We start from the raw sequence: 16,815 nt of genomic DNA, 5'->3' as shown, positions 1-16,815 counted from the left end.
CATGTTGGTTGGCTTTCCCGCTTTATTGTAGTTTTCTTCAAATCTCTCCCATAAAACACATTCAACTTTTTAATGAGACAGTGTTACTGACTCCAAACATCTGCAAGGAGGCAGGTAGTCCAACTGTTTCACATCTAACATATAAAAAAATAAATAAACTTACTTTGGAGTATTTCGGTAACAGCTAGCATACAGAAAAAGGCACTGGTGGTTTAAGCAGCTGCAGTTTAAAGCAAAGCTTGACATCGAACTAAATGCATCTAAAAAAATAAGGGTTTTCTCCTGAGAGAATCTGATTGTGATCTATAAACGCAGACCTACTTCACCTGCTGTGAGCTATTGTAAAGATAAACGTCGGAGAGGATGATCAGTTACTTGAAAAAACAAAATTATCCGTTAAATCCACTCCAAGCTGGAGCCTCGGTGGTCCCTGGAGAATCAATGATAAATCTTCAGTTTAAAATCGGATATTTACTTCAATCTAATCACTGATTGTAAACTATATTACAGCGGCCTACAACTCCCAGGATGCACGTGCACTGGTAACATTTGTTCCATTGACTTTTACAACTTTGAGTAAGAACTGGGAATGACATCATTTTATGGGTTGCAGTATCAAGTCAGAACATGTAATTCTATTATGTTACTTAAATATGGTCATGAAATATCCATCATTGCAATTATTTCTGGGACAATGTATTGTCCAGCAAAATTTGTTATTGCAACAGGCCTATATGCAATACCGCAGTTGACCACAAGGGACAGCCTCTTGTCTCATAAAATACTGAAGAATAATTTTGTATTTGACCAACATCCTTCATTTATCCCCAAAAATCCAGTTAAGGTTGCAATTTTTATATATATATATATATATTAAAAAGTGTTTTTAACTCATTTGCCAAAACTGTCGCTATGCTATGATACGAGACTGAAAAATTCTCCCTGTGGTCCAACTGCCATCTGCAGAAAAACAGCCAGTCGGTCAGAAACAACCAATCGGTGTCAGGAGGATGTTTCGGCGACTGGTTCACACTCCTTTTCTGTTTTGTTCTGGGACTCTAACTGGGACACAGATCTGGTGAAATGTCAACTCCCACTTCCAAACTAACATAATTTTACCCCTTTGGTGAATCAATGAGACATGAGAACCTGTCTCGAGGCTGACTGGATCCAGGTGCAGACCGAGAAAACTGCTTCAAATAAGGCACGATTTGTTGAGAAATCTTTAGATCCCATATCTTCTTTACGTTCCCAGTAAGTTGTTGAGTTTTCACATGTTAGAATTAAAACTTCCCCAGCTCAGTTAGTAAATGATGAACTAAAGCTTACAGTCAACATGGAGGGAGTATCGGTGATTGAACTAATTAGAAATGTTTCGGAGACAGAGATAAAAAAAAAAAAAGTCATTATTTTGGGTGTTGCAGTGTCCCATTCAGTCTGGAATATGCGGGGAAGTTCAGGGGTCCACAAAGGACACTGCAATGTAGCGGACCCCTGCAGTAGTGGGCAGGCCTTCGTGGTAGTGAGTGAGGCGGCCGGGGTGCATGAGGGCCCAGCCTTTCCGGGGGGCCTGGATGGAGCAGTCGTATCGGAGGAAGCGGCATCCACCACCCTGCATCCATAAAACAACACTTTACAGCTTTCACTCTAAACACATCTCAAACACATCTCGACTGAAGGTCGACTCATCTTTGAATTCAAGCAGAAACAAAAAAAAACACAACACAGTCTCTAAAGATACAAAAAAATCTTAAAAAGCTTTGGCCTGATATCAGCAACATGTTTCAAGGGGAAAACTGGGCTTCCATTAGGCCACTGATGGGCGTCATCAGTAAGAAATTAAATGTTTCTGACTGGAGCATGGCAAAAAAAAAAAGATTAAGTTTTTTAATAATATTTCTTTCCAGTTTGAAAGAAACACTTTTAATGCTGAAGTTGAGATTTAAAGCCAAAATGACATTTTTTATTGCATCTGAAGGATGCAGAAAGCCATCAAAGCAGCTCCACACCTTTTTTAAAATAAAAATTATTTCTCAATCTGGAAAGACGTCAAACTTTAATAAAAGCCAATATAATCAGTCACATCTGATTTCATCCTTTTATCTAGTTGTCAGGAGCTATGACTACTGTACCTCCTCACTGTATTTATCACATGTGTGAACGCTCCAGACGTTTACTGGGAACCAGTTAGAATTAAAACTTCCCCAGCTCAGTTAGTAAATGATGAGTAAATGATGACGTTTACTGGGAACCAGTAAACGTCTGGAGCAGCTTTCACTGTCGGTCAGCATTGTTGCTCCAAAATCTGTGAGATGCAGAGCAGAAGGGCCGCTGTCTGCTTACCTGGTAGTCGATGCCGACTTGGTTGAGTGCAATGTTTATAGTGAATGTGGAAGCGTCATGATGCGGCCGCAGAGACGGCTGCTCGTCTGGCTTGTATCTAACTACGAAGGCCAACTCAAACTGAGCCTGCAAACACACAGACACGCAGCAGACATAAAAACCTAAAACAAAACTAAGAACTGGAACCTCATTAATTCACTTTAGATTCCGTTACTTTATTTTAGCACTGTAATGTAATGTCTGTAATCACAGACATAACTGTCAATGTTGAATTGACTTGTTGCTGAAATTTACTATAATAGCCAATAAACTTGCCTTACGTTGCTTTAAGACCTATGCAGAAAATCTCCATGAATTTGTTTAATTTGAAAGCTAGTTTGTAGTTTGGTCACAAGGTGGCGCTACAGGACAGTGTAAAGTGCAAAATTCCAGCCTGTGTCCTGTAGTCTTTTAAAGCTGTCTTCATTATTGGTACGTGAAGAACTAGTTTCACTAACTAGTTAATAGTTAGCAAATGCAGAATTCTGTTGTGGCAGCGGATCATTTAGGGTTCAGAGGTCTCACCTTGGTGTAGTACCCGGGGAACATTTTCTCTGTTATGGGTGCAACAAATTCCAGCAAGAACTTTTGCCATTCCTTTTCAAAGTTGACCTGGTTCATGTGGATGTCGATGGTGGGAACGTTCTCATAGCCCCCCTGGATTCTGGTATCCTGGGAAACAAACCAATCCAAATGCATCACTGAGGCTCGGCATGGACCGAGACAACAGAGAAAACACTCATGACACTGGCAGCTACGTCCGCTCTGAGCCTCACTGATGCAGGTACAACGTACATCGTACAACGTGAGGGATGAACACGTCGGTGCAACAGCTTACCGTATTTCCCCCTCCTGACCACTTGCCAAAGTGTTCCATTTCTTCAACGAGATGGTTGCAGGCCACGTCAGTGAACACTGGGAACCAGTAAACGTCTGGACACGGCTAGAGAGAACACAGAACCGATCAACCTCGGGTTAGAGAGACAGCTCAGTTTGGTGGGTTCTCTCTGGAATCTGGCTTCATGCTGCTTCTCACATTTTCAATCAGTTTGTCCTTAATCATGCGGGTGTAATTCTCGTCGATGTAACGTTCCTGCCAGTCCTGAAACACACACAGACGGACCACACTTGCATCAGTTCAACACTATCCATCCGTCCATCCATCAGTCCGTCTGTCCGTCCTTACCAGAGGATTTTCAAAGATCTGCCACAGATCATTGTGAAGATGTTCTGTCTTGTACTTCTCTGTCGACAGAATGCGGCCAAATGTGTGTAAGTTGTTTACGTACATGAAGACGCCCTGGCAAAAGGACAAGACAGAGTCGCAGGTTTAAGGCTACGGAGAAACTTTTCATAATAATGTTTAACAAAACCTCTGAATCAGAGTCTAATTGTGAATTTCCTCTGTCCTGAAGACCTTGCTGCGAACGTTGTGGCAGAAAGCCATGTCGGGGTCTAAGCTCTCCGAGGTAAACAGCTGGTAGTCCTTCAGCTCTTCCTGCAGCAGGCTCGCCTTCACCAAGTAGACGCTGGAAATGTACGGCACATTCCACAAACCCCTGCAAAAGAATTTCAAAGTAAACACGAGGATCCAACATAAGGAAGAGACTATAACAGAACGCTGCAGATTCTAAAAGAACAAGGCTTTAACAAAAGGCCTTTTAGTATTATTGTCCCTCTTCACTGATTCTAGAATCGTTGCAACATGTTGGAATAGCTCTTTGTATAATATAATTTTTCTTTTAGTTTATTTGGACAATTATTCCTCTGGTTTTGGATTCTGTGCAGCTGGACGAATTTGGGCTCTTGTATTTTTTACGGTTATGTTTTTACAAGTAGTTGCAGCTGATTAGCTTCTCAAAAATAAAATATTTTCAATTGAACTGAAATATTTTTTAATTCTTCAGTAAAAACTGTCTGTTTCCTGGTCTGACCCAGAAACAGGTTCTGTTTCGTCTTCCCTCTGATCGTGTCTGGATCTACAGCTGGCTTCAACTATGACCTTCTCTCTCATCACGACTTTTCCCTCCAATAGCTGTTTTTTGGGGTTTTTTTATCACCACTTTAGATCTTCCCAGTGGTTGGACCGATCTAAGTAAACATAATTTTCTATCAAATTATTGATCATCAGTCTACCCGGTAACATACATAGCATTCAAGTCCTTGGGGGACACGGCAGACTCACACTCTCCGTCCTTGGACGATGTCCACGTAGTCCTCAGAACGAGCGTAGTAGCCGTCCGCGCTGAGCGCCCCCCAGAAATTGCTCCATAGTCGGCCCACTCGAGTTATCATGGGCGCCACGATGGGCCTGGGGTACAAGTTCAGGTAAGAGGGCATGGTGACCGGGGGACAAGCAGAAAATAAACCATTACAGTTTGTGCAACAGAAATCAAATCTGATCTTTAATTATTATTATTTTTTTTTATGTACTTACAGGTTTTGCTTAATCAAGATTTTCAATGTGTTCTCGTTCTTTAGGACCACCTCAATGTCCAAGTTGAAGAAATAATCACACTCCTTGTCTTTCCGGCACATGTCACTGCAAGACAAAGCAGAGGTTTTTAACTTTTCAACTATAATGAAGTTTTCTGCACCATCATCTGTAAAATGGTGTAAACAGCTCAGGCAAATCCAGGGACCCGGAACAGCCGGCATCAGAGCTGCTCAGATTTACTGAGACCACAGATCTTACAGGTTGGTTCAGGGGTGTTCAAATGTTTTGTTGTGAGTATTTGCAGCTCACATTTTTGTTAAACTTTTCTTGTAACCCCTCAGCAATAAACTGTGGATTTGCTCTATTTTTTTCCAAGAATTTAGTATTTTAAATCAACAAGTAGATTTTTTTGTAGCAAGGGTTGTGTAAATCAGTGTAGATCCAAAGCTCACTGCAACTTTGCCTCATTAGATGTCGAGTATGAATTCATCTGGCCTCAAACTGAAAAACATTTAGTTTATTCTCAGTAATGGAAGAAAAAATCCAAAAAGGGAAGAACTTTTTTATTTTTTTGATCAAGCTGTGTGTATAAAGCTGCTTATAAATACTCTTCAAACTATAAGGCGTGACGAAATTTAAACGGGGCCTGTTGGAACCCAGTGTTCTGATGCTAAATGTTAGCATCAATGCTAATCTTCGCTAAACATTACTAAACAGCATGTGGAGAATCACAAGCATGATGACTAACATGGACTTACTCCATTCACTATGTTAACATTAGTGTATAAGCTAAAATTAGCCAAAATGCTCATTTTTATCATAAATGCTGTCAGTAGCATGTGAGGTATCACTAGCATGTTCTCTTACATTGACTTCCTAAATTTAGTATAATAGCTAATACATAAACAATAGCTAAAATGCTCATTCTGGAGAAAAGGCTAATGCCTACAAGGGGGCAGTAAAATGCTAATATTTTTGCAGCAGTATGGGACTCATCCTTTCTTGCTTTTATTCTCACTCCTTGTTGAAAGAAAGTAACTTTTAGCAAGTTAGCAAATTGGATTAGTGGGGCTTCTCTATCTATCGACGCAGGATCACCTTTCTATGCTGCCGTAGTGGTTGCCATGACACTGGAAGTCATAAAAAAAATGTTTTGAGCATAAACTGAAACCCACAAGGCCAAGTCACGAGCATCTGCTCCGTCCATCTCCTCCTCGGGCCGGATGGATTTTACATCCAGATACAGACTCCCGTGATTCTGCAGGAAGGAGCTGACCTGCTGCTCATGGTGAGGCTCCTGCAAGAACAACAGATTTAATGAGTTTCTTGTGTACATTCATCTCTGATCTTTGTAGACACAGCAGGACAGACAGGAATGTTCATGTTCACAATGTGGCAGCTTCAGAACAGCTGGATGAGGATTTACACCAGGACTACTGCAATTGTTTCTTCCTATTAAATCGACACACAAAAATAATAATGTTCTGATTCTCTTCACAGTGGTTCCTTCCACAGAAACACTTTCATGACTGAGAGAGCGTTAGAAATAAAAAGAGAAACGATGTCCCATGGAGCTACTGTTTCAGTTCAGTCTTGCAACCAAGCCAAAAAAAACACTATGGTCGCCTTTAACCCAAACTTCAGAACCCTTCACTACTGAAACATGCTTACCTGTAAGAGTCTTAGTCCTCAGTGAACCAGCTGGTCTACAGGCTGTCAGTCTTTAGGTTCCCTTTTTACAGTAGTTATAATCACCAAAACTATTTCTATTTGCTAAATGTCACAATAGCAAGAGAAACAAAATGTCTGAAATGTATTTATTAGTCTTCAAAATTGTAAGTTTTCTAACTGAACATAAACCGGGGTTGTATGGCCTGATTTAACTTCAGACAGTGAGGAAAAAGTTGGATCTGCCTAGGATGTGACTCTAAATCCAGGCCTCCACAGGATAATAACAATACATTGACCATTTTATGCTATTTTGTTCTCAACGCATTCCACTACGTAATAAATAAAGATTTTCAACTGAAATATTTTCATTCAACGTGATCTAGGATGTGCTATTTTTTTAGAAGTGTACATCAGGGATCACCTGGTTGGAAATGAAGAGCTTGAGCCTGTTCTTCGGGTACTGGAGCTTCAGGAGACGTTCGAAGAAGACGGACACAAATGGCGTCGGCTGCTGAATGAAGATCCCGATCACCACCAGAGGGTATTCACTTTCCTGTAGAAAACAACAACGGACTTCGTCTGACTACTGTTTTGCGCAGACTTAAATGAATTTCATGGAAAACCTGGTTGGAAAAGCCATGGCTGGTCGAGAAGTGAGCTGACCTTCAGGGATGAGAGTGAGCGCAGGTTCTCGAGGCAAGCGGTGCAACCGGTCTCAAACGTCCATGAGTTGGGGACGTAGTTACCCAGGTAGTTCATCTGGAGCTGGAAAACAAACGTGTTCCATCACGGCACACCTAGGAGTCCACTTTTCTCAACCCGAAACAGATATCTGTTCAGTGTCGGAAATAAATGTACTTAATTACAAATTTATTTGATAACTCTGCACCAGCACAGCACAGTTCAATACACCGATAGCCTCACAAGCTCGATCAACATGTAATAACAAACACAACTTTTGTTGTCCAGTCAGTGCAACTCGGAGTACAACAACCGATGTAATTTAAACAACAAAGGAGCTGGAGCTGACAAAAGCAGTAGGTTGATCAAACACGTAAAAAATGAAACGCAACAAACCTTTTGTCAAATGGTTCAGAAAGTGCAATTAGTAATTCTAAATATACTGTAAAATAAATAGCTTAGAGCTCAGAGCACTGAATTTGCTTTGTGCTGAAAAGATTTGCCCATATGAATCGGGCAAACCCATGTGGAATGTTTTTTTTTTCCAATACCAGAACCAGTGCATGTATTAATACTGGATCTGTGCATCTCTAGTCGCATCTTAAAAAATTATTTTACAGGCTAAACCTTTTCTGCCAACAGAATGCTGCCCAAGCACTCTGTGTAGCTGCTTTGTAGCTGACAGTCGTGGTGAAAGTTTAGCAGCTTTTCATTCCTTTTCTCTGTCTGCAGTACCTTAGTTGGTCCGTTCCCATGGAGGATGACAGGCAGGGTGTCATATTGGACATTTCTGGCCCGAACTCGACCGTCTTCAAACTTCAGCACCACCTCATCTGGAAGCACAAACATAAATAGAACTGACCAGGCACATCATTATGACCGACCTGCAGCTCTGTACAGCTGAACCCACGTGAAGTTCTTCCATGTTTGAGCTCATTTGTTGGATCCGAACAAGCTCACAGGCGTGGTACGTTTACGGCACATTTAAAGGCAGCAACAGCTAACCAGCATGATAAACTACCATAAAACTCTGAAATACAGACATGTTAAAATAACTGCCTAAAATAAACTCAGGCAATATAGATATGTTCAGGCAATCTTTTTTTTTTTCTAAACAGATTTAAGGTGGTTCCATGGATTAGTTGGATTCACCGCTGAAGCTCTGTCTAACAACAGCTCAGTAGTGGACCTACATGCTCTGACTGGACCTAAAGTTCTGACAGGACGCGTAACAGAATTAAACTGGATCCTGAAATGAACAGAAAGGCAGTGAGTGTAGAAATCAGAACAGGCTTGACAGCGTCTGTTTCACAGCATTGTGTCTTTGAGAGTTCATACCTGCTGAGGTGAGACTTTATCAAGACTGGCACAGAGAGTGTTGCAGAAATCCTAGCAAGATATGACTAAAGCAAGCAGATCTTATGCAGATGAATGTGAATTTTATGGCACTATGTCACATGTGGGGCTCCCCAAATTTCAACTCAGGAGCCCCTTCTGTTTAATATCTACACTCCCACCAGCTCAGGTTATCACAAGCAAAAAGATTGGTTACCATAACTACGCAGATCTACATTACAATGTCACCAGGTCACTCCGACGCCATCCAGTCACTGGACCAGATGCTTAGAGCAAGTCAAAGGATGGAGGTGATATAACTTTCTCTTATATCTTATAAGATATATAATGACTCTTATATAGTCATTATATTGACAATATTGAAGTCATTATCTGTGAACCTAAAGGAACCATGCAGAGTCAGCGCACAGCTTCAGTTATTACCGCTAGAAACTAGCAATCAAAACCTGGGAGTAGTGATGAACTCTGACCTGAACCTCCAGAAACGCATAAAGGCAGTAACAAAGTCGGCCTTCTATCACATGACGAACATTTCCAGGATTAAAGGACTAATGTCTCAGCAAGATCTAGAGAAAATGTATTTACCTTTACTTCCTCTGATGTACAAAACTGTTAGCTGGAAAACTAATAAGTTTCACTAAAGGTAAAAACACAAATAGTTATCTATTCCAGGAAGGATATTGATGGCTCCCAACAGAGCAGCAAATATAACAGGGTGGGCTTTCTGGCCTACTGAAGTGTCAGAGTGATGTGTGGCCACTAAGCTAAACGGTGAAAATCTGGTTGAGGTGTTAAAACACTCACCAAGAGCTCCATGCAGGTTCTGGAACAGCCTGCACTTGGTGTCCAGGGTGATGTTTAAGGCCTTCTGAAAATACATTTAGAAACAGTCGAGTGAGTTAAAATTACTAGTTGATTGTTTACATTTTCAGCTCATTCATGTTTGCATGTAAATATTTATTCGTGTGTTCTTTTCCTGCACGATTGAAGTGTGGCTGAAAAAGGAAAAGTTGTGCCACCGGAAGCTTTTTAACATGAAACACGTGCAGGACATGAGGAGTCTCATTAGTTGTGGCTGAGTGCTTTGATTAAAGGGGCTTGTTTGTGTAATTGCAGTGACACATGTCTTACCCTTCTAGCTGGATCTATGTAAACCTTAGTGAAGAAGAGCTGGTCGCTGTCGCTGTCTGCTCCCGTCCAGTTAGCGACCATCTCTCTGATGTTGGGAATGTAGCCCATGAAACCTGGGAACCAAATAAAGTCAACAAAACACCGCCTGACTTCAGTCACATCTCCATGGAGGTGTGGGTGCGTGTGTGTCGGTTCCACGTCGGCGGTACTAATGAGGGCTTCCAGGCACAGATTTACAGGCCCCATAGTCAGCAATTCACCAGCCTGTAAAATCTATGAACAGCCACATCAGCAGCTTCTGTGCACACAGAACACCACTCGGAGACAGAAAGTTTAACTAGAGAACGCCGAATTTAATATTTCAAAGAGAGCGACGAACGACAACAGGTGATAGTTTTCTACAGCAGCAGACGGCAGCAGAAGTTGAACATTTTTCCAACGTTCTCGTCTTGCGCCGTTAGCCCGAGTGTGCACATCAAAATTTCACACGCACAAATTATGCTGCTCACTCCACTGCAGGAGGACAAGTGACTGCTGCCTCATCGCACACAGTCCATGTGAAGTTATTGTAAAGGGACATTTCTAAATGAATGTTTAAATCAAAATGACTTCCTTTATGCCAGAAAATTAAATCCTTGAAAACTGATCATCTTCAGACATGTTTGGTTTGAGACAATAAAACATTTTCTTAAACATTTTTTGAAAGCGTGCTGGATTTTGATATGGACTATATGGGCAGTTCTCCAGGGCAGCATAAGAACGGAGTGGGGCGTCCGAGAATTAGAAAAAAAAACATATCTGTCAGCTGCACAAGTTTGCTGCTACTTGTATGTGTGTGAAGTGGAGTAAGTTTCCCTTAGGGAAGTTACATCACCTGCTTTCAGATAATTTCTTACTGGTTGGAGTGTGGTGAGTGTGCACGACTGCATGTATATTTATATTTCAAGCTTACAAAGTTAGGCATGGTCAGTGGTGGGAAGTCACAAAAGTACAAGTACTTCGTTACTGTACTTAAGTACAATTTTTGTGTATCTGTACTTTACTTAAGTAGATTTAATAATGGATACTTTCTACTTTTACTCCACTACATTTTACAGTAAGTATCTGTACTTTCTACTTTACTACATTTCTACAAAACCGTCGCGTTACTCGTTACATCCAAGTCGGTTGCCTGTCCTCTCCCTCCCACCTTCTTTCCATCCCCTTTCTGTTGGATTTCTTTCAAAATAAATACCACTAGTGGCAAAAAAAAGTGAAGTTCATGCTATGTTAGGACAGGAGATGTTTCCATCCCTGAAATTATGATGCATAGAATCACTTATCTAAGTCTAAACTATGTTACAGAGTAAACACAATAAAAACATGCTTTATCTGTGGCACTGTTCATTTAAATGGCACATTACTAATGTATTAAAATTAAATACGATTGGTACACTTAATGATATTAGCGATTAGGTAATGCATTCAGCAAGTTCTTTTACTTTTAATACTTAAGTATTTTTAAAAGCCAGGACTTTTTTACTTTTACTTAAGTACACATGTTAATGTGGCAGTTTTACTTAAGTACATTTTTTGAGTACTTTCTCCACCACTAGGCATGGTGATTAAACTTGATTAATCACAGTGCCAGAGTGTGATTAATCTGATTATCTGATTGATTAACAGCACTACGTAATTTGTTACATGTAATCAAATTAAGTTTGCCAAACTTTACATCATGCTAAGCAAATGTAAAGGGTTCTCTTTACATTTGCTTAGCATGACGACTTAATATATTTACTGAGATAAACTGTTGTCTTTTTTCAGTGTAGCAAATAACACAATCTGAGAAAATAATCCATGTTTAGCTGATTTAATGAATTAAATTATATTTTGTCCACCTATCGTAGCTGTTAGCAGTAAGAGCCACTTGAACCGCCCTGGGAGACCCACCTCCTGAACCCAGAAACCTGTTGCCCTCCCTGACATGGGGGTACTTGTCCTCCAGATGTCTGTCTGGCCAGATGAGGCTCTCTGAGGAGAACACCACCTTGTGTTTTGCCTGCTGGAACTTCCTGAGAAGCTCTTTAGGACCCGAGGCGAAAACCACGTCGTAACTGTGCCAACAAGGGAGAAAAAAAAGGAAACATTCACAGCTCGAATCTGGCTCCGCTGTGTGAAAAAAAAAAAAAAAAAGGCTGAGAAGAACGCTATAAATGTGAGGAGTTAAAGTGCCAGTGGTTTCCATTCAAAAACACTGGTTTTTGATTTTGCTTTTCTTCCTATTTCTATCTCAGAGATGTAGTTTACGTGTACGAATCACATTTTCAGTGAATGTTTCTTTAAAAGGATAGTTTGGGATTTCCAATGTTTTGACCACATCTGAATGTGATCAAATGGACCTATTAGCTATAACACACTTTGGCTATAACACTCTGTCAAAACGTACAGAAAATGATAACCATCGCAATAAAACTAAACACGGCAAATTTTACATGTACGGGACTCTTTCAACCTCTGACTCCTTCCCGTTTTCAAAGCAGCCAGATTGTTGACAACTGTAATTAAGCTTTCTAAATGTCTTTAGCTGGACTTTCCTTGAAGTCGAACATCTTCAGAGGAAGGTTTCTCTCATTTTTATCGCACTTCACTTAGATCTATGAAACATTCTGCTGTAAAAGCAAAAGGGAAAGAACAGACAAGCCAGCAAGAAGGTGGATGCAGGTTAAATGTGAGCGTCAGTCCCACCTGTCGATAAAGAGGATGACCTGGTCCTCGGACTTCATCTCCGCCACAGCAGCTTTCAGCAGGCGAACCTTCTGACCTCCTCCTGGAGCCGACATGTAATCACCTCCCCTCCACTTCTCGCCTTGGCCGAGCACCTGGGAAAACAACACAAAATAGTTACAATTACGGTTTTCTTTTTTTTTTTTTTTACCTAAAGAAATAGATTAGCCGTGTTCTTACTTTTACAGTGTAGTTGAAGTGCTTAGCCGACCTCAGGAAACGCCTGAAGCCATCTGTCTCTTTGGTTGCAACAGTCAAAACTAAAAGTTTATCTGGAAGAAAAAATTATGAGATGGAAGAGTGGTCAAACGCTTTGCTTCATGTCCTACAACATATATATTTTCGGTTCTAGAAAAAAAGTGTACATAAACATATAAACTTGTTTGTTTCAACTTTGAAATGTTGCTTGGTTGTAAATTATAGGTTCTCCTTCACAGAGTAACTGGTCTGCTCAACACAGACAAAGTAAGAAAGTGTTGAGCGAAATGACTCTGGGCACAAGCACAGGGCTACATTTTCTTTGGCAGAGAACCAGATGAAAACACAAAACAAACTTACAGAAAAGAAGCAATTAAGTCTTGAATTGTTTTCATGTCAGCACAAAAAAAATAATACAAAAATGTCTATTTGGTTTATTATTTAATTGTTGTAGCAATGGTTCTAAATAGTAAGTTGGAAACCTTTAAATGGTATCACATTAAATTGAGCCGTAGACTTAAGAATCCATGAAAAACCTCTGACAATGCCAGACAAATTATTCTGCTATTGACGTTTATCTCTCTGAGTGAACTGTGTGTAACCCAGTGGAACAGTAGATGAAGTCCTGCGTATCAGCAGGAGGTTGAGGACTAACTGTCTTGTAACCCTGTTGTCAAGGTTCAAATTTCAGAACTGCTTCCGAAATTTGGGATTATTTTTCCTGATACGCATGTCTTCCAGTGCGTTCTGATCTAGATAGATATCACTTCCTGTGTGATTAAATGTATAAAGTGTGCAGTCTTTGTTTTCCAGAGCTGTGTACTCTGTACTGTAAAAAGGTGTGTGTGTAAACTACTTTGCTGGAAATAATACATCTGCAGAAACAATTAATCTCTTCACTGTTTTCTTTAGTTTAGAACTCATGTTAAAAATCCTACAAAAGCATGTGCCACCGTCAACCGAAGACTCATAATGCTAACAAACAATATGAGCCATTTAGCCTCAATTGTTAGCAAACTTTAAAAAAAGTAACAATTGTTAAGAGCTGTCTCAAAGGCCACAACAATCAGTAAAACACAACATTTATAGGAGTTTTGAAAGATGAAAATAAAAAGATAAAGTTCAAATCAAAGCATGGTTTAGACCATGCATACAGCATACATGTGCATGGTTCAGACCATGCTGCATGCACAGCATGGTCTGAACCATGCTGCTTTTACCATGCTGCTTTTAGATGTGTTCCTTGTCCAACAGTTCTCCAGCGTCCTGCTAATGACCATGTTACTCATGTGTGCTAAAATAGAGACACATCTAAACATTGCAGGACACAATGAACTACAACTCCTCTAAAACTCTCAGAACTGTATATTTTACTCAAATAAACTGAATTTAAAACATTTACAAATGTAACTACAGAAAATGTAGACCTATCTATTTTTAAAAGTATTTTTTATTCCTTTATCATTTGCTTCTAAAAAAAAATAAAAAATATTATGTCTGGAGAAAGATAACCGGTGTTGCACTGACATAGCAGGAGCACTTAAGAAGCGCATTTGACAAGAATGTTTGTAAAATAACTGTAATATCTGAACTTTGTAAAGATAAAGTCAGTGTGACAGGGTTCTCTCTGAAACTGGTTCAATTAGCTGAGAACTATTTCGTGTGGTCTCTTTGTTTCTTTAGCGTCACTTCTACATAGTTCAAGTTTTGAGCTATGTTGGTTAATAATTCTATTAAACGTTGTGAATGATTGATGATGTAGAGAAGGAGCTGCAGGAGCCGGAGGCTATGTTTAACCAGAGCCCTCGGTCCTCTGCGGAATCCCGTCCACGTCAGCGGCATGGAAGAGCTTCTAATGGTGCCGAAGTTAGCCTCTGCCAGGATCATTTCTGTTAGGGAGCCTCAACTTAACAGAACTATTCATAGTTTAAAATACTGGAAACTAAACTGGATTAGTAAATATTTTACAACTGCGTTTTGGGAAAAAGCAAAATAAAATAAAACATTCAATTACAATCAATTCTGGGTTTGGCAAGTAGGCTCCTGTATTCAGCAAGACACTATACAATGTGGTCTTAATGCTAAATCCTCAAAACATTGCAACTCTCGGTTGTTGTTTTTTTTTTAAGAAATAAATTATTCACAAATATTTGATTTTGCAGTCAATGTACACTAGGTCAAGTTTAAACCTGTGAAGGTTGAATCGCTAAAATCAGTTAAATAGCTCCTTATTACGTGTGAATCGGAAGTCAACTTCAGGACTGAGTTCTGAGCAGAAAGCAAATATATATTTATCACAAACTACACTATATACAGATTGAAAAGCTTTTATTAAAGTCCCCAGATAAAGTAGTTTAGCATGAATAGTGATAATAATTAGGAATGAGGACGTCCCAAAACTGAAAACCGTAACGACTAAAACAGATTTTTCTAACCGAGCTGACATTACTGCGTTGCCGTGTTTTAAATTCAGCGAATCTGCTGGAACGTTCTCTAAGCGAACCGATATAACCTCAACTACCAGAACACAGAGCGAGTTTAACTTCACCCGGAGCCACAGAGGCTGGTGAGGAAAGCCAGACACCGCGCTGATAGACTGAGAGTAGCCGCAGTCTGAGCGACATAACCTGGTGGGAATGTGAGCGGGGGCTCCGGCGGAATGCTCCACTTACCCTCCGGGATACGCTGAACTTCACAGTTCACCAGCGAGGAAAGTGCACATAAACACATCCATGAAAGGATGCGGAAACATAAGAGTTTCATGTTAACCAGAGTTTACAAAAATATGTAGCAGAATCCCAATGTGTGCGAGGGTTTCCTGTGTGCTGCCTGGTCCCGGACCGAGAGCCTCACTGACTGTACACCCTACTGAGCTGCCTGGACGCTTCTACCACCCCCGTGTGCCTCTTCCCACCATTCCACTTTTCTTGTCTTTGTAACAAACGGTCCCTTCACATCCGTGAAAAAATATTATAAAACGTTCAAAGTCTTGTTGTTGTGGCGTTTTGGAAATGAACACTTCTAGGTCATGGTGTAAATGAACCACCCTCTCCATGAGTGGGTGGGATAAAAACTTTTGGGAAAGGAGGACATTAGCCTCTTGTCTGGAGGACATGATTCCTTGCACGTAGACTTCCCCTCATACGACACACCTAAAGGGTGAGTGAATGCCTCATTGTTTTAATACTAGGCTTCTGTGCGAGGCAGAGTTTGCTGGGAAAATTGATCTTGAATTACAATAAAACGACCTAATGTCCCTTTTGACTACTTTTTCAGTTCTTTTGCTCATTTACCTTGATGCCATGACCACCACTTATTCCCAAAATTTTCAAAATATCAGGTTAGACAAGTGAAGGACTACACAGTCCTGGTCAATTGACATCAGGTACATGCAGGGGTGAAAGTAAGGGGGTACGGCAGGGTACTGCGTACCCCTAAAAGATTTAGCGGGGGTACGCAGTACCTGCAAGAGAGGGGAGCCGCTATCTGCTGTAAATGGGTTCACTGTGCAGCCGCGTTCTGATCTAGATAGATATCACTTTCGGTGCAATAAAGTGTATTAAAAAATAAAGCATGTAGTCTTTGTTTTCCAGAGCTGTGTACTCTGGGCTGTAAGAAGCTGTGTGTGTAAACTACTTTGCTGGAAATAATACATGTGCAAAGACAGCTTGTCTCTTCATTGTTTTCTTTGGTTTAGAACTCATGTTAAAAATCCTACAAAAAAAGCATGTGCCACCGTCAACCGACGACTCGTAATGCTAAAAGACAATACGAACCATTTAGCATGAATTGTTAGCATACCAAAAAACCAACAAGTGTCCAATTGTTAGGAGCTGTCTCAAAGCCTACAACAAACAGTAAAACACAACATTTATAGGAGTTTTCAAAGGTGAATATAAAAAGATAAAGTTAAAATCAAAGCAACATTATGCTCTGATCTCTTTTTTTATTTTTGTAAATTCGAGGAACCATCAGTAAGCCGTCTAAGAGTGAGATATCTAAAGTATGTTTCTCCAAAGCCACTGTCCTGCATCTTTTAGACATCAGAATAAAATGATTAGGTCATTTACAGAACTCTTTAGTAGGGATGCACAATATATTAGTCATTTTTACATATTAAAATCGGTCCGATGGCTAAAACTGGACCAATATTAACAACTGATATTTATTTCCATTTTTTGCCATTTGTTTTT

The 16,815-nt window shown here is 40.2% G+C and overlaps 1 protein-coding gene across 1 annotated transcript; it reads right to left on the bottom strand.

Annotated features, from left to right (window-relative positions):
* Nucleotides 1-4: 4 nt before the first annotated feature.
* plod1a (procollagen-lysine, 2-oxoglutarate 5-dioxygenase 1a) lies at nucleotides 5-15,679 on the bottom strand. The gene is made up of 19 exons (XM_008412990.3): nucleotides 15,295-15,679; nucleotides 12,605-12,696; nucleotides 12,386-12,519; nucleotides 11,591-11,754; nucleotides 9,659-9,771; nucleotides 9,332-9,395; nucleotides 7,907-8,004; nucleotides 7,154-7,255; nucleotides 6,912-7,043; nucleotides 5,995-6,116; nucleotides 4,820-4,924; nucleotides 4,568-4,693; nucleotides 3,800-3,941; nucleotides 3,569-3,682; nucleotides 3,419-3,484; nucleotides 3,221-3,325; nucleotides 2,908-3,054; nucleotides 2,344-2,469; nucleotides 5-1,612 (listed from the first exon to the last, which is right to left on the bottom strand). Exons 1-19 carry the CDS (start codon nucleotides 15,383-15,385, stop codon nucleotides 1,457-1,459), a joined length of 2,199 nt encoding a protein of 732 aa, XP_008411212.1. The 5' UTR covers nucleotides 15,386-15,679; the 3' UTR covers nucleotides 5-1,456.
* Nucleotides 15,680-16,815: the final 1,136 nt, after the last annotated feature.

The sequence above is a fragment of the Poecilia reticulata genome, chromosome 7 (genome assembly GCF_904066995.2).
Source record: "Poecilia reticulata chromosome 7, P_reticulata-male-v2, whole genome shotgun sequence".
NCBI lineage: Eukaryota > Metazoa > Chordata > Actinopteri > Cyprinodontiformes > Poeciliidae > Poecilia > Poecilia reticulata.
The sequence above is the reverse complement of the archived record's forward strand: the minus strand, read 5'-3'. Positions and strand labels throughout refer to the sequence as shown.

What these genes read in the sequence shown, in the direction of transcription:
- plod1a (XM_008412990.3), bottom strand. Translation starts at nt 15,385, where the DNA reads ATGAAACTCTTATGTTTCCGCATCCTTTCATGGATGTGTTTATGTGCA. An exon ending in CAGGTTTCTGGGTTCAGGAG is followed by an intron (nt 9,772 to 11,590) that starts GTGGGTCTCCCA and finishes TTTGGTTCCCAG; the next exon opens with GTTTCATGGGCTACATTCCC. An exon ending in GCTCACTCTCATCCCTGAAG is followed by an intron (nt 7,044 to 7,153) that starts GTCAGCTCACTT and finishes TGTTTTCTACAG; the next exon opens with GAAAGTGAATACCCTCTGGT.